Source organism: Dinoponera quadriceps, unplaced genomic scaffold, assembly GCF_001313825.1.
Source record: "Dinoponera quadriceps isolate SergipeBrazil2010 unplaced genomic scaffold, ASM131382v1 scaffold37, whole genome shotgun sequence".
NCBI classification, from domain to species: Eukaryota; Metazoa; Arthropoda; class Insecta; order Hymenoptera; family Formicidae; genus Dinoponera; species Dinoponera quadriceps.
This window is the reverse complement of record NW_014554446.1, coordinates 1977274-2003255: the sequence shown is the minus strand read 5'-3', so window position 1 is coordinate 2003255 and position 25982 is coordinate 1977274. Positions and strand designations below refer to the sequence as shown.

The following is a 25982-nucleotide window of genomic DNA, read 5'->3' as shown; positions in this document are numbered from 1 at the left end:
TCTTTAATAATAATTTTGTAGCAAGCCTTTTATATGCAGTTGACCAACTGTTCTTGGGATGATTGGATATGAGAAACAAAAATTGTTACAACCGATTATGAATACTGGCCTAAATGTTACGATAAAAAGTAACAATAAAATCTAATAGCATCTAATTAAAAATATTACGCGACACGAGCATCGGTCGAATTTCAAAATATCGAGCCGATACTCGAATCTGGAAGAAAAGTGCAATCGAACATCGATTCGTCGGTCGAACGTCGCTTCGGAGCCACTGTGGCTGTGTATGTGTGTATCTCGAAGCCATTCATAGAGAGAGAGAGAGAGAGACTGTGTTGACACGTCAAATCGTCGATTCTGTAGTAACACATACTCGTGCTCCGTTGGCTCTCTCGCGTCATTATGACGCTTAATCGTAATTTCTAACACCAACACGGCGTGTTTATCGCCGGAACACGAGCGAGTCGACGCGTTCCCGATGTTTTCGAACGTTTCACCCCGGTGAACTCCTGCGATTACTTCACCGTAAGAAGTCCCACTCGTCCCTCGCAGCGGTGTGGAGGTTAGGTTTCCGCCTCGTTCCCTTTGTTCCGTACGGCGAGCAGCACGACGAGCGCGTGCACGAGCCGCTTTCCTGAGAACGGGAAGCACGAGGGGAGACGGCGAGAATCAAACTCGGATAATGTGTGCGATGTGACTTGCAATCTGCGAGCTTGACGATTCGCGCGCGAGAAAAATGCCGAGATTCAGGATGCTGCCCCGCACGTCGCGGATCGTCGCGCTCTGCTCAGCCGCGAATTTCATTAACGCCGCAGACCGGGTCATCATGCCGATCGCGATCGTGCCGATGACAGACGAGTTCAAGTGGAACCTCTACTGGCAAGGCTGGATTCTGTCCGCCTTCGCCTTCGGATATTTCACCAGTCAGGTGAGATGACAGTCTCGCCCTTCTCTCTCTCTCTCTCTCTCTCTATATATATATATATATATATATATATATATATAAATATATATATATTATCAGGTCTGTTCTTCTTTGCTAAACCGACTGAAGCATTAGCTTGTACCAGTTCTTTTCTTCCTTTTCTTTCACAAAATTTCTACTTATATTTGCCTCTTCTTAAGTTCTACCAATGTATATTAGTTCAGTGAAAGAGAACAGACCGTAAGTTGCTGCGTAAATGTCATATATTTGTGTATCAATGTGTCGTTTCTTTCTTTCTTCAAGATCATCGGCGCGAGCACAGCCAGTCGCTTTGGCTGCAAGACGGTACTCATGCTGGCGGTTTTGTTATGGTCCATCAGCACGGTGGTCACTCCTCTGTTAGCACAGTCAGTGCCGCTGTTGATATTCTGCAGGGTGGTTTTAGGACTCGGGGAAGGACTAGGTAAGACTGGAAAAGTGTTCGTCCGATTTTACCAAAAGTGTGCTGATCACCAAAGCCATCTTGTGGTTATATTTCTTTACTTGAAAATATGACGCAAAGAATCTTGGCATGCATTCCTTGCTTCATTGAACAAGTTGAATCGTTACCGCGACTTAACGAAAAATTTCTTACCTTGTAGGAATATGACTTATTTTGACTTATTTTCTTTTCTTACGTTAAGATGTTAACGAGATTGTTTCCTGCGCAGGCCTACCAGTGATATTTCACTTATTCGCCCATAATGTTCCTGTGGAGGAAAGGTCACGCGCTTTCGGTTATCTGATAGCTGCCGGTTCCGTCGGCCAAGTGGTTGCCTCCGTTGTAAGTTTTTCTCACACGGAAGATCACACCTTGCGAGTCACAGATAAATACATACATACCCTCCACTGTGTTCTTCCTTCAGATATGCCCACACTTGGCATGGCAAACTGGATTTTATCTATTTGGGACTATAGGTATTTTGTGGACTTTGTTGTGGTTGATGTTGTATCAAGAAACTAACTCTCAGGATGAGATACCATTGTTTGTTCCTAAGGTAAATTCGTAAGGTCAATTATTAGAACTTCTTTTACTTGAGATAGACCAAAGAATCGCCTCTTTCAGTTTGACTGGATACCCGAGGCACGCCCTGTATTTGACTACTTTGTAATAAAGACACGACACGCACTCACTTCTTAATATCTGACAGGTAACACAAAACAGAAGCTTACGGTGGACCGAATTCATCGCCTACTGGCCTCTGTGGGCTTTGTATATAGCGCATTTCGCGATGAACTGGACTAACTATATAATAATGCAATGGCTGCCAACTTACTTGGCAAGAAATCTGTCGGCAAACAAGGAAAGCATTAGCCTGACAGCGCTCCCTTACATTGTTAACTCTCTTATTGGTATTGGTGAGTGCGCAACAAAATCGTAACCCTATAAGCGCGTAATGTTACTTAATGTTAAGTAATATTTCTGGAATGTTAATAGATGGTTATATGTCCACTCCTAATAATATAAAAAAAAATAATATTATTTAATATATGTTATTGTGATATTACATATTTTTCTAATATTCAAGAACATTTTTAGAAAATGCCAAGAATATTATATGTATATTATACGAATAGAGCATTCCTGTGATATTAAAAGATGTTACATAACATTCTTAGAATATTATAAGAATATTATTTTAATATTTAACAATATTCATATAATAATCCAGGAATATTACGCGCTTGTAGGGAATCTTCCAACTGTGCTCGGATTTATCTCTGTAAGCGTACATCTGTTTTTTTCATTCGTTTTATTACAGTTGCCGGCCACAGTGCTGATAGCTTAATACAAAAGAGATGGTCGGTATTATCTGTGAGAAGATTAATGACAAACATAGGCCTAGTAGGACCTGGCGCATTCCTATTGGCTTTCTGTGCCGTAGATAATCTCCTCGCAGCAGTCATGTGTGTATAACAACACATTGCCTCCGTATTGTTTTTTTTTTTTCATGGAGATCAATGACTTCATGAAGATCAATGATTTCCTCGTCCATGAATTGGCTATGGTTATGCAAGAAAGATCCAACCCACAAAATTATAAATCCTTACGGGCGTTTGAAATTATTTAAAAAATAATTTCTAATTTGCGAAGAACCTCAATTTTACACCTTTTAAATCGTGTATCAAATTTTCATCTTTTCATTTTTCTCGAAACGTACTCCGTGTGGATTGGATCCTCCTTGCATAACTGTGGCCAATTATGAATAATAAACAAAAGAAAAGGAAAATTTCACTTCGTGAGTTATACCCGAACTACGATTTCGCAGCTTCGTTTCGATATCCATGGGCCTCTGCGCGTGCAATTCTGCCGGGCATCTCAGTAATCACGCAGACATAGCGCCGAATCACGCGGGAGTCACATTCGCAGTTTCAAATACGATTGTAAGAACGACTTTGTAATATGCGTCTGCATATCGATACAGCATGTTATGATTAATTAATTATCGATTATATATAATTATAATTATTAGTCGAGGTAGCCTCAGACTTAGATAAGTGATGCGTACGTATTGATGATTATTAATTAAGAAGCCTGATCACCAGTTAATTAATCACCAATCGATTAATTATAATTGTCAAGTCAATTAACTGAATTAACCGTTGTTAATAGCACACGTTACGCGTTTTTCAGGCGACAGTACCTGGGATTCTGTGCGGTCCGCTGACGGCCGAGCTGGTGACCGCCTCGCACGGCTGGTGGATGCCGGTTTTCGTGCTGGCGGCAGCGATTAACTTCACCGGGGCTATAATATACCAGAGCCACAGCTCGGCGCTTCCAGTATTGTGATATGCTCCGCCTCTCGGGCAACGCTGGCGCGTCGTCGCCGAAGAGAAAGAAGCGATCAAGTGTCTATTGATGAAGGCGGTTAATGCAAAAGTGCGTGTTTGCATATTCGGTGAGCGATCTCTAATGTATTTGCTGTGAAACTCGCGAGCCTACACACACACATACACACACACACACACACACACACACACGACACGTGCACGCATACGCGCAGATGAATGCGCGTTCGATCATTACGCATCGGCCAGTCGACGACATATCAAGACGCTGATCATTTATATTTTAATCGAGTATCATTTCATTGAATTAGCGCAATGTGATTTTCACGGAGAAAATAGTGCCATAGTCTCTATATATATAGCGTATAGATGTATGACAGAATGGAATTGGCTTGACGGCAGTTAACCGAGGATGTGCGTTTACGAAACTCATCGTGTGCTTTAATTTATATGCGTATGTATACAGTATCGTAACACAGATGCGTACCTCGAAGAGGACTACTGGATATCGAACGAGAAATGTAAGCAGATATAAATTCGAGGTGAACAATTAGACACAGATACATGCACTGTGAGAACGGATATTTCACGAAGTGCATCTACATTATAATCTCATGGTATGCGTATCTGTATTTATTCACACGAAACTTGCACGCGTATCTACTTGTATTTCCTTCTCGATATTTGTATCGAGTTTACTTCGAAGAACGTGTCCATTACAACACTGCGTACATCTGTACATATACATAATGCGAATTAGTGGACAACATTTTGTGATATGTTCTGATATATCAGATTTTAATTTAGCCAGAGTTATAGGACACGAAATGTATATTCTATAAAACGCGCAAGACTGTATATATATATAAAAAAGAAATTTTAACTTTCACGTTTATATGTATATATATATATATTTTTAAGTAATTTAAAACATCGAAGAGAGAGAGAGTGAGAGAGAGAGAGAGAGAGAGAGAGAGAGAGAGAGACATCGGTTCGTCGTGTGTCGCGATGAAAAGCCGGCGGTAGGCAGTGAGGTTTATAAAAAGCGTTCGGACTACTCACTCGAACGATGATTTAGAAGAGCGATAACAAAGCGAGCCGACTATTCTATTCGTGTCGCATAAGAAGCAACGCGACATGCGAGAGCCCAGCTGATATTATTCACCACAAGTGGATTACAAGAGCAGATCTTTCCTCAAGTATTCCGACCGCAATATTCGCGACAGTTTATCACCGGCTGCACCTTTGTTCGGGATCACGTTCAGTCCTGTTTTAATAAAAGCGTCATCTTCGCAACTCGTCGCCGCCGATTGTTTCGAACAAGCAACACCGACCAACGAGCCGTCATTTTCCGGCTCCTCCACCTTCTCACCACCCCATGTCTTATCCCGCTGAATACCATCGAATACAGACTCGATTCGCGCTACGTTCGAGCCTTCCCCGTCGTCCTTCCCCGCGCTTCCTTCGGTATCCTCGACGCGAGCCTCGTCCTGTTTCTCTCTTCTCCAGAGGTCCTCGTAAAGGACCTTCAACGGTTCGATATCGAGACTTGCGAACACGTCCGTGATTTCGCTCGCCGCATCCCGTGATCGCACCTCCGCCTCGTCCTCCCCGGGCGACCTGTGAACTCCGTCGATGTAATTCCGCAAGTACTCCTCGATGGAAGCTCGAATGCCCGTTTTTCTCGCGACCGAGCGATCCTTGATATCCCGCGCGTGTATCGGTCGCGTCTCCGACGAGAACGGGCGTTCGGACAAGGTGTCTTCCGCGGCTTCCTCGTGATATGTCCGTGTTTTCCGCTGGATCACGCCGGTTCCCAAGTTGCCCGAGCGATTGTAACTCGCCGACCTGAATCTTGGGAACCTCCTCTCGGGAAAGAGTAGAATGTTTCTCGCGAAGTGCTCCTCCTCCAGGCTCGACTTGCGCGTCGCCGCTTCGGAGACGTCGGTCGCGCGCGGGTAAGGATTCGCCTCTGGGCCCGCCGGGTACCGCCGTTGAATCCTGTCCGCGTCGCGCGTCATCCTTCCGATGATCTCGGACCACTTGCTCGGGCCAACCTGGTCGACGTGAACCTTCCCCTCGGCCCAATTCTTACTCTCCCGTAACGCCCGCCAAGCTGACTTCACGCGATCCACTTTGTCGTCCACGTCGCTCCGCTTGTCTGCGACAATAGAGAATATTCTAGGAATATCACGCGCGTAGGATATGCACATAAATTTTTCATAATACACCTTCAACAGGATTTCGGAAGAACAAAATGGTACGTCGAATTTGGCGCTTTTCCCCTATGAATCGAAATGATGGAAAGAGAAGAGCATAGGGGAAGAAATGGATAGAGCCGCAACGAAAGGAAGGATAATAAACTCACATCTATCGTGGAGTCCTCTGCCCGACGTTCTCGTCTGATCCCCCTTGCTGAGTGTCGGCAAACGAGCGTCCCGATTAAGATTCGTCACTGTCGCGTCTGGATCAGCGCCCGTTATGAAATCAACGCGCATGTTTAATTCCGGCAGGGCGGACGTTTTCGGCCTCGCGAAGTCCGTGTCACGATTTAATGCAGACTTCGCCGACGTCGGAGCTACGTGTAATTGACGGGTATTAATGCCGACGAGAACAGAAGACCTTTCCCATCGTATTCTTAGATCTTAAACCTTAGATTTTCACGCGATAGAAAAATCGGTCTTACATATAAATCAATGATGGATACTCTCATATATATAAGCAAGAATCTTACAGTCTTCTTAGAAGACTTTTAATCTAAACTCGATTGAACTTTTATCGATGTATTTAAGACTATCCTTTTCTGTGCAGATATTCGGAGGGTAAGTCGAAAAAATGACAGGGAGAAAATGATCGCGTCGAAACGCGTCCTCCTCCGTTCGTTATCATTGCTCTGTCTCTCTCGTGCGCGTTCGATGTAATTAAAAATTGCACACACGGTAATTCGGGGTGTATCTGAAAATGTACAATTGGAACGTGCAATTTCGGCACCTGTTTTCGCAGAAGGCAGTCCTCGGTGGTTCGAGTGGTGCGTGGACTGCGAGCAGGTCCGCGGCGTTAGCGAATCCGCGGCACGGCCGACGAACGGGTTAAATTCGTAGACGAAATTACTCGTTGCCGGTATCCTCACGGGATTCGCGCGCAATTTCTTCCCTTGCTTCGTTATATTTTCCGCCACCTATTTTTCGGGAGGAGTTTCCTCATTAGCGTCGACAATGAGCTTCCCTCCTGACGCGAGAAAAAAAGAAAAAAGAGAGAGAAAACCCACGAGTTCGTTCCAACGATCCCAAACGAAATTGTTTTTAAACTGAAACACGCGAGTTATGCTTGCTTCATTTCGAAGGGAATTAATTAAGGACTGCGCGTTTAATTGAAAAATATTCGGGAGAGAAAGAGAGACGGCGGATCAACGTACAATGTCGCGCTTAATTTGAGCCGCCTCAATTCCCTTCGTCTTCGACCTCGTCTTGACTTTGTCGTCCAGAACAACGTCGAGCCGCGGGCTGCCGCTGATGTCGCCGCTCGATCGACCATTTCGCGAATCCAGATTGTCAGGGCGGTCGAGATCTCGCGAGGATCTCGACAGTCTCTGCCGGCCGATCTTAGCCAGACGCGTTCTGCGAATATTTTCGAAATATTGCGATTCGCAATATGATCCGTCAATGAAAGTCGACGACGTTCTTACTTGGCGCAAACATTTGTGCAAACGCTCTCGTTTCCGTGCGCGTGAAGCTCCTCCGTTCTTCTGATTACGTTCCGACCGGCGCGACGTGATTTCTTCGAGTTACTGAAAAAAACTTGTATTCCGTAATCGCGCGCAAGCACGGCTACTCGATCGGTGGGCTCACCTCGTCGCAGAGAGCGCAGGTAATTTTCCCGTCGATTTTGCCGCGTGTCCCGTAGCTGGTGTTTTCCCCGATGTTCCTCGCTCCACGCATTGAACGAAGACTGTCAGGGCGTTAATTCTGTTGTACTCTTCACGATTTTGTTCCTTGGCTGTGCGAACGGGGATTTGGTTCGTCGCGGTGAAGGGAATTATCGGCACGCCGAAACGAGACACCTAACTTCGATGACTCCGGTGACCCCCGTCGGTCGGTGAAGAGAACGAGGAACCGGCTAATTTTCCTTCTTCGGAACTCCCTTCAAGTTACACCCCGCGAAATTATATTCCCCACTTGCTGGCGAGCTTTTTCAAGCCCAAGCGACGCTCGAACGAGAACGGAAAGTCCACGGAACGTGCAGTGGTCATCGATTACAACCTTTCCGATGACACAATGGCCAATCAGCGAACAACGTCAGAGCTTGATTTAATAAAAGATGAATAGCGAAGTTTCGATACGATCGAGAAAGAATGAGAGAGAGAGAGAGAAAGAGAGAGAACGAGCGAAGTTGGAAATTGTTACTGATTGGACTCAGATTAAATGCACGAAAATTTCCAAGTATATATTCAAGGAGTATCTATCAAGAACGGAAAGAAAATCGATGGAAATCATCAAGCAGTTAAAAGGTAATTCTTCTTTAAAAATATCTTCTTCATGTAAAATGTTATTAATATCTCGGCAACACGAGAACAAGTGTCAAAGTGTCAATACGAGTTACGAAAACGAGTTATTCGTCCTCCAGGCTGGATCCTCCCTAACGTGCCGCATAAGAACAAAACATTCGTTAGGTATTTATCAGTCTTTATTCGTTTAACTAATCGACAGATCAAAATATATTATATTATTTATATTTATATTTATATATATATGTATAGATGTGTGTTTTGCAACATCCGATACAGCTATACTCTCGAGCGACGAGGTGCCGAGAGACGATATCGTCACTGATATTAATTTGAGATACAAGAAGAATTTTTTCGTTCGTTAGTTTCTTAGTCGATATTAAATGCCATGCAATCGGATCGGTGAATTGCGAAAAGCTCAAAAATCAAGTCCAGCTTGATTCTTTTTGTGCGGGTTTTTTCCTCTCCGTCCTCGCGGTAGTAAAGATGTAATCAGCAAAGAGTGAAAGCGACAACACAACGGCGCGGTAATTATTTATTACGTACGGTTTTCTAGAATTCGCGTCGATCTCGTTCTAAAAATTTCATAAGTTCAATCGATCGTTATCCTATCGTTGCCCCCCGTCGTCGTCGGGGAAAGATGCGCACCCGTCCGACAGACGAGAGAGAGAGAGAGAGAGAGAGATCCGTCACTCTCTCGAGGACCGTCGCGAGAGAGAAAACGAGCGCGCCCGTCACTACGAGTACCTGTAAGCTTCTAAAGAATCGGATCGTGATCGCTCGGACACGCGGTGGCGGAAGAAGTCGAAACGGAAGAAGATACGAACGAAGAATCAAGCTGAGACAACGGGGACAACGCAAGGGGGGAATCAAGGTGAAGGAGAGAGGACGTGCGGAAACCGGTTGTCGTTCCGTTGTTGTCTTCGCGAATATCGGGGAAAACTCGGACTCAAGGCTCACGATGCCGCAAACAGTGCAAACACGTCCGGGGTGAGCTCGGCTCGATTCTCTGAAGACATGGGATTGCTGTTATTATTATTATTTGAGCTTCGTTAGCGAAATAAAGCTTCGGAAATCGCACAAATTGCGCGCCGTTCCATGAGCCGTACGCTCGTAGGAATCGGATAACGCTCGAGCAAACGTACACAGATAAAAAAATTACTATCAATTCGAGACTCTACACAACACAGAGAAATATTGGTCTTAAATCAAGAATCGATATTTTCATATATAAACGAAAATATATAATCTTATTTAAAATTAAAACCTGCTCGCATGAAGAAATTTTATATAATTCCATTAAAAATATCCTAGGCCGGTATTCATCAGAAAGATCAGATTATAAATACCGGCTGTATTCTCGTTACTCAAAAATAATTTTTATGAATTTTGAGGGGAAATTTTAGTTAAAAACAACGATGTCTTCAAACCGATACAATTCTTAGTTTGATGATATCGTTCCTTCTATTCAATATATTTCCCTACCAATTCATGAAAATTATTCTTGAATAACAAGAATACGATATTTTTAGTGGAACCACATAGAATATCTTCATGCGAGCAAGTTTTATCTTCATACAAAGATTATGTATTTGTACTTATACATGAGAATGAAGCCTTATGTCAAGACACGTCTAGGAAATGCGTTGAAACGCGCGCAAAGGAAACATTTCTTTCTAGAGAGACTCTACGCCACCGTGTGTGTATATGTGTGTGTGTGTGTGTATGTGTGTGTGTGCAGTCTCGCTCGTTCGAGCCTGACCTTTTCGGTTTGTAATGACCTTCGTGCGAAAATGAACGAGCACCGTCGTATAAAATAGCTTTACGGCAATGTCAACGAACGTAGCACCGTTTCCAGCATCTCGGACGTCATCTCTTTACCCTGTACGAAACGAGCAAATCGAAAGCGGATCTTGGAGAATTCGCTCGGCGAGACATCGACATTCCTGACCCGCACGATCGCGAACTGATCCCGAGGCCTGTGGGCTCTCCCTTCCTCCGAGCTTCCGCTGGCTCGCCGACCGTTCGCTTTAACGTAGCTTTAATGTAGCTTAATTCTACAGTCAAGGAACTGACTTTTCTAACATTCTATTTTATTATTCTATCACAGAATATCAAGAACGGCGGTCGTAGCGACAAGAACACAACGAACAGAAGGGAATATCACAACAAGAATAAATAAATAAATAAATCAATCAATCAATAAATAAATAAAATGAAACCAATCCTCAATCGCGCGACGATCAGGAAGCCGATTCAACTTCTCCGAGCGAATTCTGCCCGCTTCACTTTGCAACTTGTCCGTTTCTCCGCGTTTTCTTTCTTCCTTTCTTTTTTCGCGTATACGGAAATGAACTATCCTCTCTCCCTTCACACCCGCGGGACCTCCGGCGCGGATCCTCCACGCGGGTACTCTATTCTATCTATTAACGTTTCGCACCGCTCTAATTCTGCTGCTTGGTGGCCTCGTGCGGCAACACGACGCGCTTGATGAGCCCCGGTGGCGCGTCGTAGCTCTGGGAGCCGCGATCGTCGCCGCGGTCCAGAGACGAGAGGAGGCTTCTGGACGCGCTCGGCGAGGTCAGGCATTCGTGGACGAAGCTGCACACCGTGTTGACGTAGACGTCGCGGTAGGTCGCGTAATGCTTGACGTGCGGCGAGTTAGTGAACAGCACCAGCTGCACTTGCACGCCACGCTCGGCCCGCCGGCTGGCGAACTTCTCGACGTCCTGGACAGATTCCAGGTAAACAGATTAACCGGCACGTTTGATTCCCTTTTATCTGAATTACCGTGAATTACCGTTCAAAGTATCGTTCCTGCTAAAATGTACGTAATATTATCAAATATCGCGCGCATCTTTCTTTTTTTAATCAATATGTGCGACAATAAGGTCTGTCCTTGTTTCACCCCAACGGTAAAAAAGTGCAATCTAATTGAGCAAAAAAGAAGAAAAGAGCTAATTTTAGCGTTTTCTCTCAACAACTCGCTCGCATATCGCATCGATGCGATCTCGGCGATGGTAATTGGGAAAATACGACGTAAATCTGAAAAGGAGCGTCATCGGCCGCGGGCTGGGATTTAGAACTCGGAAGAGACTCACGGATGCCGGGATCAGAGTGTCGCTGTTGGAGTACAAGAACAGCTGAGGCCAAGAGTAGGCTTCCTCGGCGAGGGCGATCGGATTCGTCTGGATGGGAGTTCTGCTGAATGCCTGCGCGATCACCTGGCGAACGTGAATCGACACTATGAGCTGATGACGTTGCAACGTCCTCGGTCGCAGTTCCGAAATGTTCTGATTTATGCGCCCGAGTTGCGGCTCGTAATTTCAACTACCCCGCGTTACGATGGAAACGTCCAACGTGCTCGGCAATTAACAGGGAATTAATATACTAATATAATTAATGATGCTAAGAATTTTGCTGTCACAGAATAAGAACGGTGAATAGTACGACAAGAATAGAACGAACGTCGCTAAAATGAATGGATAATGTTGGAAACAACGACAATCATGAATTTCCCGGTCATCATTGATGCCTTGATGCTTATTGTTTACCTCGAAGAACCACAGTACGGAGATGAAGAACGTGATGACGAAGGACATCGGCAGATTCGTGAGCGGGTGGCCGCCGATGATCGCGCTGATCGCCTTGAAGAGCGCCGTCAATCTTCTCTCGCCGGGCGCGCTGTCGAATATCACACCTCTGACCTGCAATTTCCGTAATCACGGATTATTCAACCCCGCGCTCGATGTTGCTGCTATTCTCGCCCACAAAGTGGGCCATCATCGCGCATCAAATATTAACGGCACCGTTGAGCGTCGCCGATAACAAGCGGCTCGCAACATCCGCTTCTCTCTCGCCGTGCGTTTAATTTTGCACCGATTTCCAATCCGGATTTATCTGACGTTGGAAATTGACGGGTCCCGCCGCGCAATTTCCCACGGAAATCTCCGTGAGATCTCCACTTCGACGGTCGCGATTATTTCGAGACGAATGTCGACTGCTATCGGCGGAACTCGACGATGCTCGCTCGAACGATATCGAAAGAGTCGGACGTTCACGTCGCGCGGAAATCCCTTGGGTCTGAAATTTCATGCACGCGGCTACTGCGAAAAAGTACAATCGTCAACTGTCGCGATCGAGAAGTATTTCTCTACAAGACGGGATATCTGCTCGCGGAAGGATGTCCGCTCACGTATTCCGGTAGAAATCGAACCACGAGAGCTGGTAAAGTTTGCCTCGCTGGCTCTACCTTGAACGGCGTGTTAGCCTTCTGCATGGCGAGGCTGACGTGCTGATAGAGGATCGCGCCGCCGTTGCTGAAGACGTGGAAGAATATCGGGTGCTCGTGCAGCCTCTTGTCGGTTATGACCTGCAGCAGCCGCTTGCCGATGTAAGGCATCTTGTCCCGGCGCCAGAACAGACACTCCACCGGCGCGGTATAACGCAGCGTGATGCAACTGCGAAGGTGACGAGCACAGAGAGAGAGAGAGAGATGAGTGGTGGGAATTAACGGGCGATTAAGTCTGCATTATACGACCGACCGTCGCGAGCATCGATCACGATTGTTTATCCGACCGGTTTGTCCCTAATGAAGCGGACGCGCGCCGAACTCGGCCGCCTGACTCGAGCGATCTCGCCGGGCGACTTCGCGGCTCGGTTCCCGTCCTATTTTCGACTCGAATCGATGAACTCGCAACGAGACCCGGAAGTTACTCCGCCCGCAACGTACTTTCCGAGCACGGCTTTCCCCGTGGCACGAGTCGCTCCGAGTCGGCGGTCCGTCGATGACGTATCCACCTTTCACCGAGCTTCACCGCGACAGCTCGAGACGGCTCCGAAGCAGCGAATGCCGTAAGAAATACCTTTTCTCCTCGTAGATCGCGCTGTACTTGGCCAGGTATCGGTCCTGGCAGCCGGCCCATCCTAGCAGGACTACGACCGGCCGCTTGTCCTCCTCGTACACGAACACGAACTCCTCCCGTTGATCCTGTCCGCCCGTCGTCGTCGCGAGCGTCGGGTCCTTCGGGGATGGCGGAAACGGCGGGTACATGATGTAATAATCCAGGTCCTCCTGGTCGCTCATCTCGCCCGATTGCCGTGCTCCTGCTCGCGAGGAGGAGGACGAAAGAGGAGGAGGAAGAGAAGGGAGAGAATGCGAGAGAAAGAGAAAGGGAGAGGACGAGCGGAGTGCGAGGGGAGGCGCGGGCACAAACTAGCTACACCGGTGTGGCCCTCTTTGTCGCCCGTTGGGCTTGCGTACGCGCCACTCGGAACGCGCGAACGTACGGATCGATATCCGTGGGAGTTACAGGAACTGCGACGGGGACAATGGCGCGCCTGCGATCGTGTGCACGGGAGCGCGCACTTTCTCCCGCCCGACCGGAATAACCGCCGGGTAACGGTTTTCGATGCTACGGAAGGGGGGAAAACGCGCCTCTCCGCGTTGCTCACTTCCTCCCTTCACGAACACCCGAACATGATTTCGTTCGTTTTCCTCGCGTCTCTCTTTCTCTCACGAAAACGCCACCCGGAACTCTCGATCCGCTCGATGTCGCGCGGGTTACGGGACGTCCGGAACGACCAGATGGCGATTCGTCCCGATTACCGTTAAGTCACGTTTGAATCGCGCCGATAAGACGAGACCGTTCTGAACTTCGCGTTTATTCGTTCATCGCGGATACCGGCAGTGAGCGGAGATCGCGAGCGGCCATCTTCGAGATCGACGTTCCGAGGAACGACAGGGAAGATTTCGTCCCGATGAACTCCCGATAACTCCTGTCGAAACGAAGAAGATGCAAACACGCGATTTTCAGGTAACCTCAGAAATCACACGTGACCTCCGAGCAGCGGGAACGGAGATGACAATAAGGGGGATTCGGAGGGTAATTTCGCGCGCATTCGTAGATTGAAATCGAATCACTCCCCTCCTCTGGGGGATTACTCCTCGCCTGATAATTATCCGGAATTTCCCGGCGATTCCGCCGAGCGAATTTCTCCGAGCGCTTTAATAATCAGTTGATCCGATCCCACGGCGGAGAGGCAGGGATCTGCAAAACAGCGCGTTCCCATGGTAAACGAAAAGCGCTCGTCCTTCGTCTGTGCGGCGCGCCTGGCGCGTGGCGCCCACTGTGGACGGCCGGCGAGAACGGGTTGCCACCGAGCAGGCGCCCCGCTGGACCGCGGGAGCTGCGCCGGCCGCGTCGGGATGAAATCGGAGCGACGAGGAGCGGAGGAGGCGAGAAGAGGAGGGAAGGAAAGCGTTTCAAACTCGAGATCCGACGAGAGGGAGCGCGCTCTCTCAGAGGCACGCGAGCGGCCGCGCGACGCGGTACGAGCGTTTGAATGCGGACGCGGCGCGTTATGTGCGTTATCGTCGGGAAACGTGCGTCGGGCCACGCGGGGCTCGCTTGTGCCGTCCTGTTCCTTCTCGTGGGAATCGCCCTGCCGACCGGTGAGTGCGATCTCTTCAGTCGCGGAGAGGACGGTGGAGAACGATGAGGAAGGAAAAGGCGAAGGAAAGATATCGCATCGAGCGCGACTCGATCGAGTTCCTTCCGCCGGTCGACGGCCAGCCGGGAGACGATCCGTCGTCGTCGGTTAGGGAACGATCACTCGCGTGCCTCGGGGTCTCGTTCGTCAGCCCGGAAGTGTCATTCACCGTGAAGCGGTATTCTTAATTTAGGAATTATAAGATGAACGAGTACCGATACACCTGGGCGCGCGCCTTCAACCTACACGCATTCCCCTCGTTTTGGATTTTAACTACGAATATCTAAACTTTCGACCGTGTATATGTATGATATTTTTTAGGCTGAAAGTTTAAATGTTATTTAAAGACCGAAACAATGAGAATGCCCGGGCATCGGCACTTTGCTTCTAAATCTTTGTGATATCTGTGACGCATTTTTGAGATACAACCGGTGAAACATCGCCCGAAGGACGTTCCGTCATTATTTTAATATTCGTCGCGCAAGTTCGGCCCGCCGCTTTGTACTGCCGTTGTGACTCGTTAGAAAACAAATTTGCGGCGATGAATAAAATTAATTAAATGGCAATCCATTATTACAAATTATGCGTTAATTAAACAGTGATGAATTTCGGAGAGAGAGAAGTTCACATATACTAGGAGGGGAGGGAGGGAGGAGAAGAAGTAATAACCGCGACTCGCAAAACTATGATTATTCGCGAAACGATAACTCCGATCCTGCGTGATTCTTTTCCTTTTTTATTTATCTTTAGGGACGATCGTTGATACACGATTGTTGATTTAATTGCGAACGTTTCTACGTGTATTCGCATTTTAATTTACACGACACGTCTGAAAGAAAGAAAGGGAACAAAAATAGAGAACACACAAAAGGACTCCCTGCGGGGTAGGCGGTGAGCAGAGACCAAAAGGGCCGAAACGACATGTTTGTTTACGTTTAACGAAAAGAACGGGCTTATGAATAAAGAACGTGGAAAACCGTAATAACATGCAAATTCATTTCATTCTCATGGTTTTTAAGCAAGCTTGCAGAATCTTGCCGGAAATTGGCCGGTCGAGAACCCAACGACGGCTCTCTCTCTCTCTCTCCGATTGTTTTGTCGCGCGCTATTATTATCGCCGTAAAGAAAATATGCACGCGAGAATTATTATCCAATTAAAGTCTCTCTCTCTCTCCCCTCCCCCTCCCTCCCTCCTTCCTTCCTCCTCTCTCTCTATCTCCGCTTCACTCCGTCACACTCCGATCGCCATTGAGCGAGGCGGTCGGTGCGTGGTATGAGTCAATGATAAATCGTACATTCCGCGCTTGTAACGGCTAACCACTCCGCGGTGGTGAACGCGAAGCCCCACCGGTTCTTCTCTCCGTCCGTCCCCTCCGTTTTGTTCGCCCGATTCCCCTTCCCTCCTTCGGAATAATAGAAAAGCGGGTAGCATAATAAAGCAGCTGCTTTACATTACATTCCTTTCCATTTGTATTACGCGAGACGCGAGAAAATACGTCTTGCGTCTCGCCGTTCCGTCGCCCCGATAGCTCATACCAAGCAAAAGATAGAAAAAAAGCGTCCATTACATTTCTTCAGCCCTTCGGGGGGTGGAGAGGCAGTGGGGAGGCAACGGGCGAGAGAGGGAAAATTCTCTTCTCGTCGTCGCCCGAGCGCGAGAAACTTCGTTCCGACCGCAGCTTTTCCGCTTCGCACCGTGCGAGGCGACTTGAAGCGCGCGCGGTCTGTTAATTTTCACGGCGTATTGTGGACCGTGCAATCACAATGAAATAACGCTCGCTCATTTCCACTCCCTCTCCCTCTCTCTCTCTCTCTTGCTGTACCTCACTCTCTTGTCCGCGTCGACGACGTCTTTCTATGGCGGATGTAATTAGTTTTGTCGCCGGGCGTATTAGCAGATTTACGAATTAACATTAAGCGGAACGCGCCGGACTCCGCCAGCCCTGCTGGGCTCAACGGCGAAAAAACAATGAGCGCGCGCGCGCGAGGCAATCTAACTTCGCCACTTAACTCGTTTACGATTTATGCGGTTGTTCGCGCTCCGTCGGCGCATTCGCGCGTAATTACGTCGCTGCGTATATTCCTCGGCGCAGCGGGAACAGGATTAATAAAATGACGGGATTCAGCGCGCGCGTGTATCCCGTTTCTAATGCACTTTTAACGCCGTCCGGCGCGTCTTGTTCGGCTTAAACGGGGGCCGACACAGCGCACGCACAGACGAGAGACGCGAGTAGTGCGAGCGGCGGCTACAATGAGAGTTTAAAGTGTAAGACTCGAGCTTTGAGCTTTGAGAAGTTGACCGATCACGATCGATTATTCGTCTTTACGCTCGTCTGTGATCGCTCGGTTTCTCACGGCTTGACCCAAGGAATAGCCAGCCGGACTCATTTCAGACTCCGGCGGTCAGAAAATGAAACTCATGTCGCACGTGGGTCCGTTTTACTGGTCGGGATACCTGCCTTTCATTCGGACGTTTAGAGATCCAACCTGTGCAATAAGAGCTGTCCGTGGCTCGTCTTATTCATAGTAAAAAGCTTGTAAAAATTCGCCGGGGCGAAAGAAACGAGCCCGAAAGTGATCGTTCACGTTGCACAATTGGTCGAGCATGGTGAGAATTTGTAATGAGAGAATATGAATATGAGATAATAATTACGTTATATATGATACTGACTGATAGTAATGTCCAGAAAAATAGGTATATATTAATATATTTTCAATCTTTCTTAATAATTATTTACTTTACGAACCTTTAAATATATCTCCGAAAATAAGCGATAAAACGATGTTCATTTGATTGATATCTTCATTTATTAAAATACTGTCATAATAAGACACTCGATGTGTTTATTCCGTCTTTTAAATATTTTCCTCTCATATTTTTTTCAAAAAGTAGCGAATGAATCTAAACCCGCAATGACCCGAAATAATAATAAATCACAGAGCAATCGATAATATACTACATTTTGTTAACAGCTACTTTTCAGGTCTAAAATGACTGCAGGTGATTATTTATTTACATGAAAAAAAAAAGAAAATGAGGTGACTACTTCCGAGTTAAGATTTAAAGCCTTAAGTCTTACTTAAATTCTAATTGCGGGCGCCGCTTCAAAACACGACGTTCGCGATGAGAGAGCGTGCACTCATCGGACGGAAGATTGCGAAACCCGCAGCCTCTTCGGAGAGGCTTTGAAGGTGTATCTCGTTTGAAAGTGATCGCGATAATGCGCGAATTCGCCCAGCTAATTAAGTCCGATTCCGCACGTAGCTTGTATTCAATATCGCGCGCTATGTATTTCAGGCAGAAGTAGCTTTAATTTATAATCGGCCGTTTAATTTACAATCATCCTCATTAATTAGAGCGCTTAGCAACAGTGCTTAGCGCGAAATCATAATAGCCAAATGCATAATTCACGATCGTCTAAGTGCCGCGACTTACAATCTCTCTCTGTTATGCGCGCGACGAAAATCGATTTCTCATGGATTTCTGCGGCCGGCGAGCTCGATAAATTATTGCGTCGAGAAAAGGGCGAGATTTGCGCAGTGCGTAATTACGGGGACAGCAAAATACGCGTCGCGGTTTTTCATCGATCGCGGATATTCCTCGGGCAGGGACATTTTATCCCACGTCTGTCCCACGCGGAAGCCGGATGATGACAAAGCGGGTCCTTCTTCGCCCGGAGGACGAGGGCTTCGGTCGGTCCGGAAATTCATTTCGTTCGATTGACGATGCAACATTACCGGAGGTAATCTCGCATCCTCCCCGGCGCCGTGTGTCGCAGCGAAAATTGACAAGGGATCAACGAGAGGCTGTTCGGAGTTTCGCCCCGCGCATCGGTACGATACAAGTTGATGGAGAAATTCCCCCGTGTTGTCGGGCTTATCGCACTCGCAGCTGAAGGATAAGAGGTACTCGCCAGGTGTCGCGGGAAATTCCTAACAGCGCTCCTAAAGTGCCCATCACATACACACACAGAGGCGCGTGCGCGCTTATACACGGTCGATCCGAATTATTCAAAGCGTTGCCCCCGCACCTCTTCTGATCGGCGGGGGTTAGTTTCTCTCGCGGAATTGCCCTTTTTCCTGCGAGTGAATTCTAATGAAACATAATTCGCGACTCCAGCGAGCGTCGGGGCGCGCGCGGATCCGAGAGAGATTCTACGCGCGGTCGCGCTGCGCGCCGTCGAGTTTGCCTCGCGTACGTTGACGCTTCGGCGAAAATTCGAATGCAAATTTCAAGGTGATGACCCGTAAATATTACAAACGCGGTGCGTCGCGCGCCGCCGGGGAAAACCCGTTACACGCCGGATGAAAAATTACCGCGCGGAGCGCGCGCGCGTGTATACACGCATGCACGCGACGCACGCACGCAAGCAAAACGTGAGCGACGACGAGACGCCCCCTCCGAAATTCCCCCATTTATTCACGCCGGTATAGTGTGTCACGCAGCGCGTTTTTTTTTTCATCGACGGCAACGCGCGCGCGCGCGCGGAAATGAGCGTGAAATATTGAGGCGTCCTGATCGGCGATTTAAACGACGGTCGCTTTTAGAAACGACAACACGCCCGGGACTACTTTGCTTTGTCGACAGCATGAATATGCAAATGCGCGTAAATTTGACGGGAACGGATTAACCCGGCGATTCTCTCCGCGCATTCGCATTAATCGGCGGCGGGTAAAAATAAGAGAGAGAGAGAGAGGGAAAGATGGAGGTAAGGAGAGAGTGTCGTGTGAATCAAAAACTGGTTTACTTTGGCGGTTTACCTTGAATGGAATATTACACGCCGTTTACCAGCGGTTGAATTTAATTAAACTTTCCCGACAAAATCGCCACTCCCCCTCCCCCGTCCTCTCCCCCCTTCCCTCCCTTTCCCCTCCCGCCGGTTCGACCGCTACATCGCGATGGAGAAACGAACGAATTACTCCCTATTGCCTACGGCGGGGCTTAGTCGTTCGCTTTAATTGCTTCCGGGAACAGTCTTCTTTTCTCCCGAGCCGCCCGCCCGCTGACGGCTTCCGTTTCTTTATATTTTCCACTACTAAACTGGCACACGGAGAAACAACCGATTTATGAATGGCGCCTGTGAAAGTAATACTCTACCGGCACGATATAACGGACACTTCTCCCTGGGCGGTGCATTAAAATACGCCGCAATTACGGCGAGATGCGAACGCGCGCGCGTCCCCTCATAAGAAAGAGAGGAAAATACATTCGTGTCACTCGGCTATTTTCTCCCGAGGAAATATGAGCCCCCACTTTCTCACCCTCTGTCTCTCTCTTTCTCTCCCCGATTCTCGAAATCGCCTCAGTTTTATTATAACCATTATAACCGTTATTGTTTATTATTATATTAACGTTGCAATTGTCGGAGTATAGGTAATTGCCGTGCAGGTAATTGAGTAAATATATTTGGCCGTGACTGAGAAACTCATTTAGTTAGAGAAGTAAATTAACAAAATGCTTGTTTGGGTATGGGCGAATAAACGTTTCAGTTGTGAAAACTAGAATTTGGTTCTCTGAATCAAAGGTTAGGTTCACCGAACGAGACCTTCTTCATTTTTGTTTCAGAGAACCAAACTTTGGTCCTCACGACCGAAATATTCGTTTATATGCAAACGAGCATTTTGTTCGAGTCAACTAAATGGGTCCCTCAGTCTACACTACTTGTATAAGAAAGATCCGATCCACGAAATTATGATTTTTTTTTAGATTTCGTTGCCCATGGATAATCTATTGTTATGAAAACGATATTTTTAACACCGATTTCAATCCTTGACGAGTATCTTTAAAGAGAAAAATACGAAAAGACGAAAATAGTCGAAACGTGCTCCACGTGAATCGGATCTTTCTTGCACAACAATGGCAGCCATTTATATCTGTTGAACTAATTACTCGATTTAATTAATTGATGACGCGCGGTTCACACACGTACACGGAAACTCGAAGATCCACTGATCTTTGAGAGAGGAGATTACGTCGTCCATTTAAATATAAATTGTTATGCCGAATATAAACTTGGCTGTACCGGGTTCTGCGGTATAATCCTTCCTTTCTTAAGGCACCTCTCCGGTTCTTATACGAGCACTTAGCTGTACTCCGGTGTTCGTTAACGGTTTCGGATGCAGCGGTAACAACGGCGGGAGTCGATTATCGCCGGATTATACCAACTGCCACTGATATCGCCTAGATTAGCCGAAAATGCTTCCCTCGGATGGGCTTTCTTCGACGGGAGGAAAATGCTCGCAGAGTCTCGCTCCTTTCCGTGCCGCGGAAGTTTCGCGAAAGTTTCGAGTATAATCCGCCGTGAAACTTTTCCGGGGAGACAGACATCCTTTCGTTAGAGCGCGCGAATTCATATTACTGTCTGCGAGAGAGTAGGAAAAAATCACAAGTTTGTCAAGGGAGAGAGAGAGAAAGAGAGAGAGACGGACAGGATAAGAGAGATTCATATTCTAGAACGGAAGAGAGAAGCAGAATGTATTTACTATTGAGATTATTTCCCCGACATAGCTTGCACCACCGTTTGCGAGAGGTCGTCTGCCATTCACGCGAACGGTGCGCTCTCTCTCTTTCTTTCTCTCTCCCCCGTTGCGTTCTCAAACGTCATAAAAGTTTAAAGGACGCCTTAAAGGGCGTCTAAAGGAACATCCGGGAGATTAAGATATCCTTGGGCCGTCCTGTAAAAATCCTTTCCGCCGCGCATCACCGTCGCATTTTCTCCTTTTTCCTTCCCTCTGTCTGCCTCCCCCTCTCTCTCTCTCTATTTCTCTAACCAGTTCAATTTTATCGCCAGCCGCGCGCATCTTAAAGAATTTCCATATCGACGATTGCGTGACGCGAGCATCTCTCCGGACGAGATGACGGCTGCGCCGATCGACCGATGACTTCCGGAGCGGAGCTCCCTTCATTGTAGTAACACCGGCAAAGTTTCGTCCCCACTCGACGGCGGCTCTCGAGTGCGACTCCCCGGCAAACTCACGGAATAGACCGACGAACTTCCGCGTTTTCGCCTCGCTGCATCGCCCGCGGAGATGCAGTCGCGGCCGCCCTTCGCCTTCCCTTTTTGTGCGCACCGCCCTTATTCTCCATAGGTGTGTGTGGCGTCGACTTAAAGATCGGATCCACTCGTTTGCAGGACTCTGTCAGAATGCCGAGCCGCGACGAGGAGCGCGCGAAGACGGGAACTTGGCCGAGAAGTCGGGTCTCGCCGGCGACGACGAGTCGTATACACCGGGGGTTCACGAGCAACAGGGGTAAAGTATCGTTATTCGATCGAAATAGCGGCGGGCTCGTCGCCCCTCCTTCCGCTCCTTTCACACGCACTCGGAGAAATGACGCGGTAATAGCGGCTAATTCCAGTAATAGCCGCAATTCTAGACTGAATCGCGAGATTCGTAATTTATTCTCGCCAGACTCTCGCAAGAACTTATGATCGGAACTGTAATTCCATGCGTATCTTCAGATAACACAGGGGTGAATGGAAATTCGCAGAGTATTCATTTAAAAGAATACGTATAGAATTGTGTAAAAATGAATATCCGGAGAATTCTTGAGGAATTAACCACAATCGATTCGTATTGAAGAAATTCATTATGACGAATTGATCATTCTGAGAATTCGTGAGGAATTACGAGTGTCTTGTTCGTCACAATTATTTCCTGCATTCAGCAGGTGCTTGTGTTATCTTCAATGCTTTGTGTGTGTGTGTGTGTGTGTGTTAGTATCATAATTGGGACTTTCTTCGCGAATAAATGATATCTCGATATAACGAAAAAGGAAACGGCACCATTAACGTTTCGTTGAATCGTAGAAGATGAAATGTAGATGTAATTGGAAATAGAAGTTGAAAAGAGGACATTAACCTCAAGTTACGCGTATAAAAGTATCATTTTCAGTCTCTCCAAGTAGAGCAAAGAGTCATTTAAAAGTCAAGACGACGCTGAAATAGTGTCAAAATAATATAATTTTAATGTCATATTGATTCTTATAGGATCCTTTGTTTTACCTCGCAAATGTCTCAGCTTTGATCAATCGTTTTCTAATTGCGCCCCAATAATTCGATCATATTTAAATTTGTATGTAGAGCAAGTTCCAAACGAATTCTTAAAGAACCCATTTTACGCTACAACTACCTTAAGGACAGCTTCTGTTAGAAGAAGAAATGCAATAAATTTCCAGCCGGGAATGTAAATGTGATATTTTAGTACTATTGTGCGGCCTGACGAATATTTTTCGCTGCAGAGGCTAAATTCAAACGGCTAATAAATTTGGCAGCAACGTCGTCAGCTGTCGCCGTGTGAGAGGCACGTTTTAGCTGCCAGGGCTTGATTTTAGTTCCCGGTTAATTCTTTTTCTCCGCGTGCGGGGAGGAGGGAACTCGATGACGAGGACGTTCGCCATTCCTTTCCACGGAACGAACGTCCGTCGGTGTCGGCGATTCGGCTCGACGATGTATCGCAATCCGGTCGGTCGGTCGGTCAGTTGGGCGGTCTCTGATGGATAATTGCATTATAATTATGCGACGAGCTTAGGATCAAAGGTCCGTCCTAATGGTAAGCGTTAAATCGTAACGTCAAAGGCGCGCGCGCGCGAGCGCGTTTCAAAATAACATCGACTCGTTCGTTAATTACGCGGCCATTCGCGGAAAAAGAAACTTCCTCTGCATTGTTGATGAGATTACGTTTTACGTTGCACTTTGCACCAAACACCGTGCTCGCTCTAATGCCGCGCACCTCACACTGCTAACTGCAGCAGCGTCCAACGTTTTTGAAATCTGATATTTTATCATTTTTTTCCTCAAGCAAGCTGTCGTTGCAACGCGCGTCGCTCCACATCTCAAAGGCCGTGGCTCGCGTTTACAAATAAACTCACAAAGTGCAGCACATGTGTATTTCTTTTTTTTTTCCAAAGCGCTCACTCCCCGGCTCTCTCCGAATGAATCTTTAACAATGTCGAAACGGTCTTTTAGCTTTTCAGGATATTAAAATTTCACCATGTGCTCTCCCCTTCTCTCTCTCTCTCTCTCTCTCTCTCTCTTTCTCTCTCTCTCTCTTTCCGGCTCTTTGATGATTTATTTAGCGGAACACGAGCGGTGAAGTCTCCCCGCTCGAACGCTTGTTTTTCACGAAAAAGAGGAAGAGAGAGAGAGAGAGAGAGAGAGAGAAAGCGAAGATGGTTAAAGCTATTGTTATCTATCAGCCGAGATACATCTTCCGAGAGTAAGGGGGTGCTCGAGAAAAACAGAAGGACACTCCCGTCGCGAGGCGCCGTCAAGGAGGGTGCGGAGGAAGCGGAAGCGAAGGCGGAGGAGGCCCGCGGCGAACGCCACAACGCGGACAAACATCTCTTTTTGCCGAAGAACGGCGCGGGAGCTCCGCCACGGCGAAACGTAAATGTCAGTGAGTAGAAACGGCGCTTCCCTCCTAATATAGGAAACACACTCCGGCCGGTTAAATCGCGGGCGGAAACGAAAACACCTCCACTGTTGCGAATGACATTACGACACGTCCGTTTCCCCCCCCCCCTTCCGCTCACTCCCTCTCTTTCTCCGAGCGAATTACGTTAGCTGGAAAATCTCTCACGTCGACTTTGCCGGTCGTGTTATTTCGGCAGATCCTGTATCCTACTTTAAACAAACGTGACCCTTCGAATTTAATATTAGGCGCCTGCAAAAGTTTGCGCGGCATTAAAGCCGTTTTCATTTATTAATAACGACAACGACAGGTGACATGTAATAATTTAATCAAAGCAATCTGGTCGCAACTCGCAGGAAAACAATTGATAAGTCGCTGCAACAGCCATCTACCCGAGTAGAAATTAAGACTTAATTACTGTCCAGTTTCCAGTCTAGTGGCCAGTTTTTTCCCTAAAATTTCTCTACTCGGGTATTCGCGCGCTTTCGCGAGCCTTCGCAGGCGTTCTAATAATTCCTCCCGCGTTGGGAATTTTGCCGATTACTTCAACGGCACGCGAGCTCTCGCATCGCTCGATCTCGTCGTTCCGGCCGATCTTTTCACCGGCGATCCGTCTTCTTCTTCGCCATCTTCCCAGCGGCAACGACGTCGGGCAGGCAGCAAGAGGGCAACTTCGGAAGTAGAACGCGCAAGAAGCGTCGCAGGGGTGCGGAGGCCAAGAGTCCGGCCGGCCACGTGACGCGCGAGATCGCCGAGGACAGTCGCGAGAACGAGATAAGAGGCGCGCGTCAATCGTCGGCGAGGAGGAACAACAATCCGCTGTCGAAGTCGCGGCCGAGGAATCGGGAGGCGCGGAAATCCCGCGCGGAACGGCGCAGGCGGAGGAAGAAGGGCAGGAAGGAGCGGCAGAGGAGCGGCGGGACGAGCAGGGACGAGGACAGGCGGCGGGACGTCGCGCGTCGCGCGTCCAAGTACAAGAGGAAGACGCACGACGGCAGGTTTCCGATCGGGAAACTCGGCTCCGCCAGGACCAACGCGTCCGATTACTCGTCGATCGAGAAATCGTCGTATGTCACCGTCGATAGCGGCGGTCCCCCGACGACTGCGACGACTACGACGACGGGCGTCGTCGTCGGCACGACGAAGTTGTCGAGTCTCCAGCATCAGTCGACGTTGGAGGGGAAGCCGGCGAGGACGACGCCTCGGCGTGGAATTTACGCCGACACGGTGGAGCGAGAATTCTCGAGGCACCTCGAGATGGAGATCTCCAGATCCGCCCTGAAGGACTCCTCCTTCCTGGAGGACGACATTTTCGATCGCTCCCCGAAGAAATCTGCTGGTAAGAGCGCGGCTCAAGTAGCCGGCGGCACGGACGGCAAGCTCGGCTTCGGCAGCTCGCGCTACGACGCCGAGAGGATGCTGGGCTACACGAGGACCGAGGAGGACCTGCCGATCCTGGACCTTGAGAACGAGGTGCTCGCGAGGACCCTGAAGGATTATAACGCTTACATGACGTCGAGCCTGAAGCTGGTCTCGTTGCCGCGCCATGGCGAACCGTCGATTCGTCACGCCACCTCGCATCCACCGAGAAAGCCGATAATTAATTCGGAGGAGAGCCTCGACGAGGACCTCGGGGGAGGTACGGAAGTCACGGGCGTGACGAAAGCAACGCGGGACAGCGACGACAACACGAGAGGGGACTTATCCTGCATAAACGGGACTTTCCTGCCGGCGCCTCTATCTCGCCACGCGCTGATCAAATATGTAAAGTAAGTGCTCTTCTATCCTCCGCCATCCATCCATAATTCAATACTCAGGATA

At 48.0% G+C, this 25982-nt stretch overlaps 5 protein-coding genes and 1 long non-coding RNA gene across 9 annotated transcripts in view; 2 read left to right on the top strand and 4 right to left on the bottom strand.

Annotated features, from left to right (window-relative positions):
* The first annotated feature begins 299 nt into the window (after positions 1 to 299).
* LOC106750053 (sodium-dependent phosphate transport protein 1, chloroplastic-like) lies at positions 300 to 4647 on the top strand. The gene is made up of 8 exons (XM_014630109.1): positions 300 to 928; positions 1229 to 1388; positions 1636 to 1748; positions 1831 to 1962; positions 2116 to 2323; positions 2728 to 2872; positions 3235 to 3349; positions 3600 to 4647. The coding sequence occupies exons 1-8, from the start codon at positions 737 to 739 to the stop codon at positions 3753 to 3755; spliced, it is 1221 nt and encodes a 406-aa protein (XP_014485595.1). The 5' UTR covers positions 300 to 736; the 3' UTR covers positions 3756 to 4647.
* On the bottom strand, positions 1313 to 2180 carry LOC106750068. Its single transcript, XR_001374911.1, has 4 exons — positions 2099 to 2180; positions 1808 to 1957; positions 1560 to 1674; positions 1313 to 1394 (listed from the first exon to the last, which is right to left on the bottom strand). It is a non-coding gene; the product is annotated as an uncharacterized LOC106750068 (long non-coding RNA).
* A 33-nt stretch (positions 4648 to 4680) lies between the features above and the next one.
* LOC106750059 lies at positions 4681 to 6238 on the bottom strand. Its single transcript, XM_014630118.1, has 2 exons — positions 6123 to 6238; positions 4681 to 5915 (listed from the first exon to the last, which is right to left on the bottom strand). Exon 2 carries the CDS (start codon positions 5773 to 5775, stop codon positions 4930 to 4932), a length of 846 nt encoding a protein of 281 aa, XP_014485604.1. The 5' UTR covers positions 5776 to 5915; positions 6123 to 6238; the 3' UTR covers positions 4681 to 4929.
* Positions 5975 to 10131, bottom strand: LOC106748791. The gene is made up of 7 exons (XM_014627658.1): positions 10108 to 10131; positions 7603 to 7814; positions 7440 to 7541; positions 7170 to 7371; positions 6746 to 6932; positions 6123 to 6332; positions 5975 to 5985 (listed from the first exon to the last, which is right to left on the bottom strand). The coding sequence occupies exons 1-7, from the start codon at positions 10129 to 10131 to the stop codon at positions 5975 to 5977; spliced, it is 948 nt and encodes a 315-aa protein (XP_014483144.1).
* LOC106750074 (transmembrane protein 53) lies at positions 8420 to 13575 on the bottom strand. The gene is made up of 5 exons (XM_014630139.1): positions 13124 to 13575; positions 12511 to 12718; positions 11813 to 11965; positions 11360 to 11482; positions 8420 to 10987 (listed from the first exon to the last, which is right to left on the bottom strand). Exons 1-5 carry the CDS (start codon positions 13342 to 13344, stop codon positions 10703 to 10705), a joined length of 990 nt encoding a protein of 329 aa, XP_014485625.1. The 5' UTR covers positions 13345 to 13575; the 3' UTR covers positions 8420 to 10702.
* Positions 13576 to 14612: 1037 nt separating this feature from the next.
* The window catches only part of LOC106749449, a 31010-nt gene continuing 19640 nt past the window's right edge, over positions 14613 to 25982 (top strand). For all 4 annotated transcript variants that reach the window (XM_014628904.1, XM_014628924.1, XM_014628914.1 and 1 more), the window contains exons 1-4: positions 14613 to 14712; positions 21884 to 22001; positions 23947 to 24146; positions 24799 to 25930. In XM_014628904.1, the coding sequence (XP_014484390.1) occupies positions 14622 to 14712; positions 21884 to 22001; positions 23947 to 24146; positions 24799 to 25930 (1541 nt within the window). In that variant the 5' untranslated portion in view covers positions 14613 to 14621. The remainder of the gene's footprint in view (positions 14713 to 21883; positions 22002 to 23946; positions 24147 to 24798; positions 25931 to 25982) is intronic.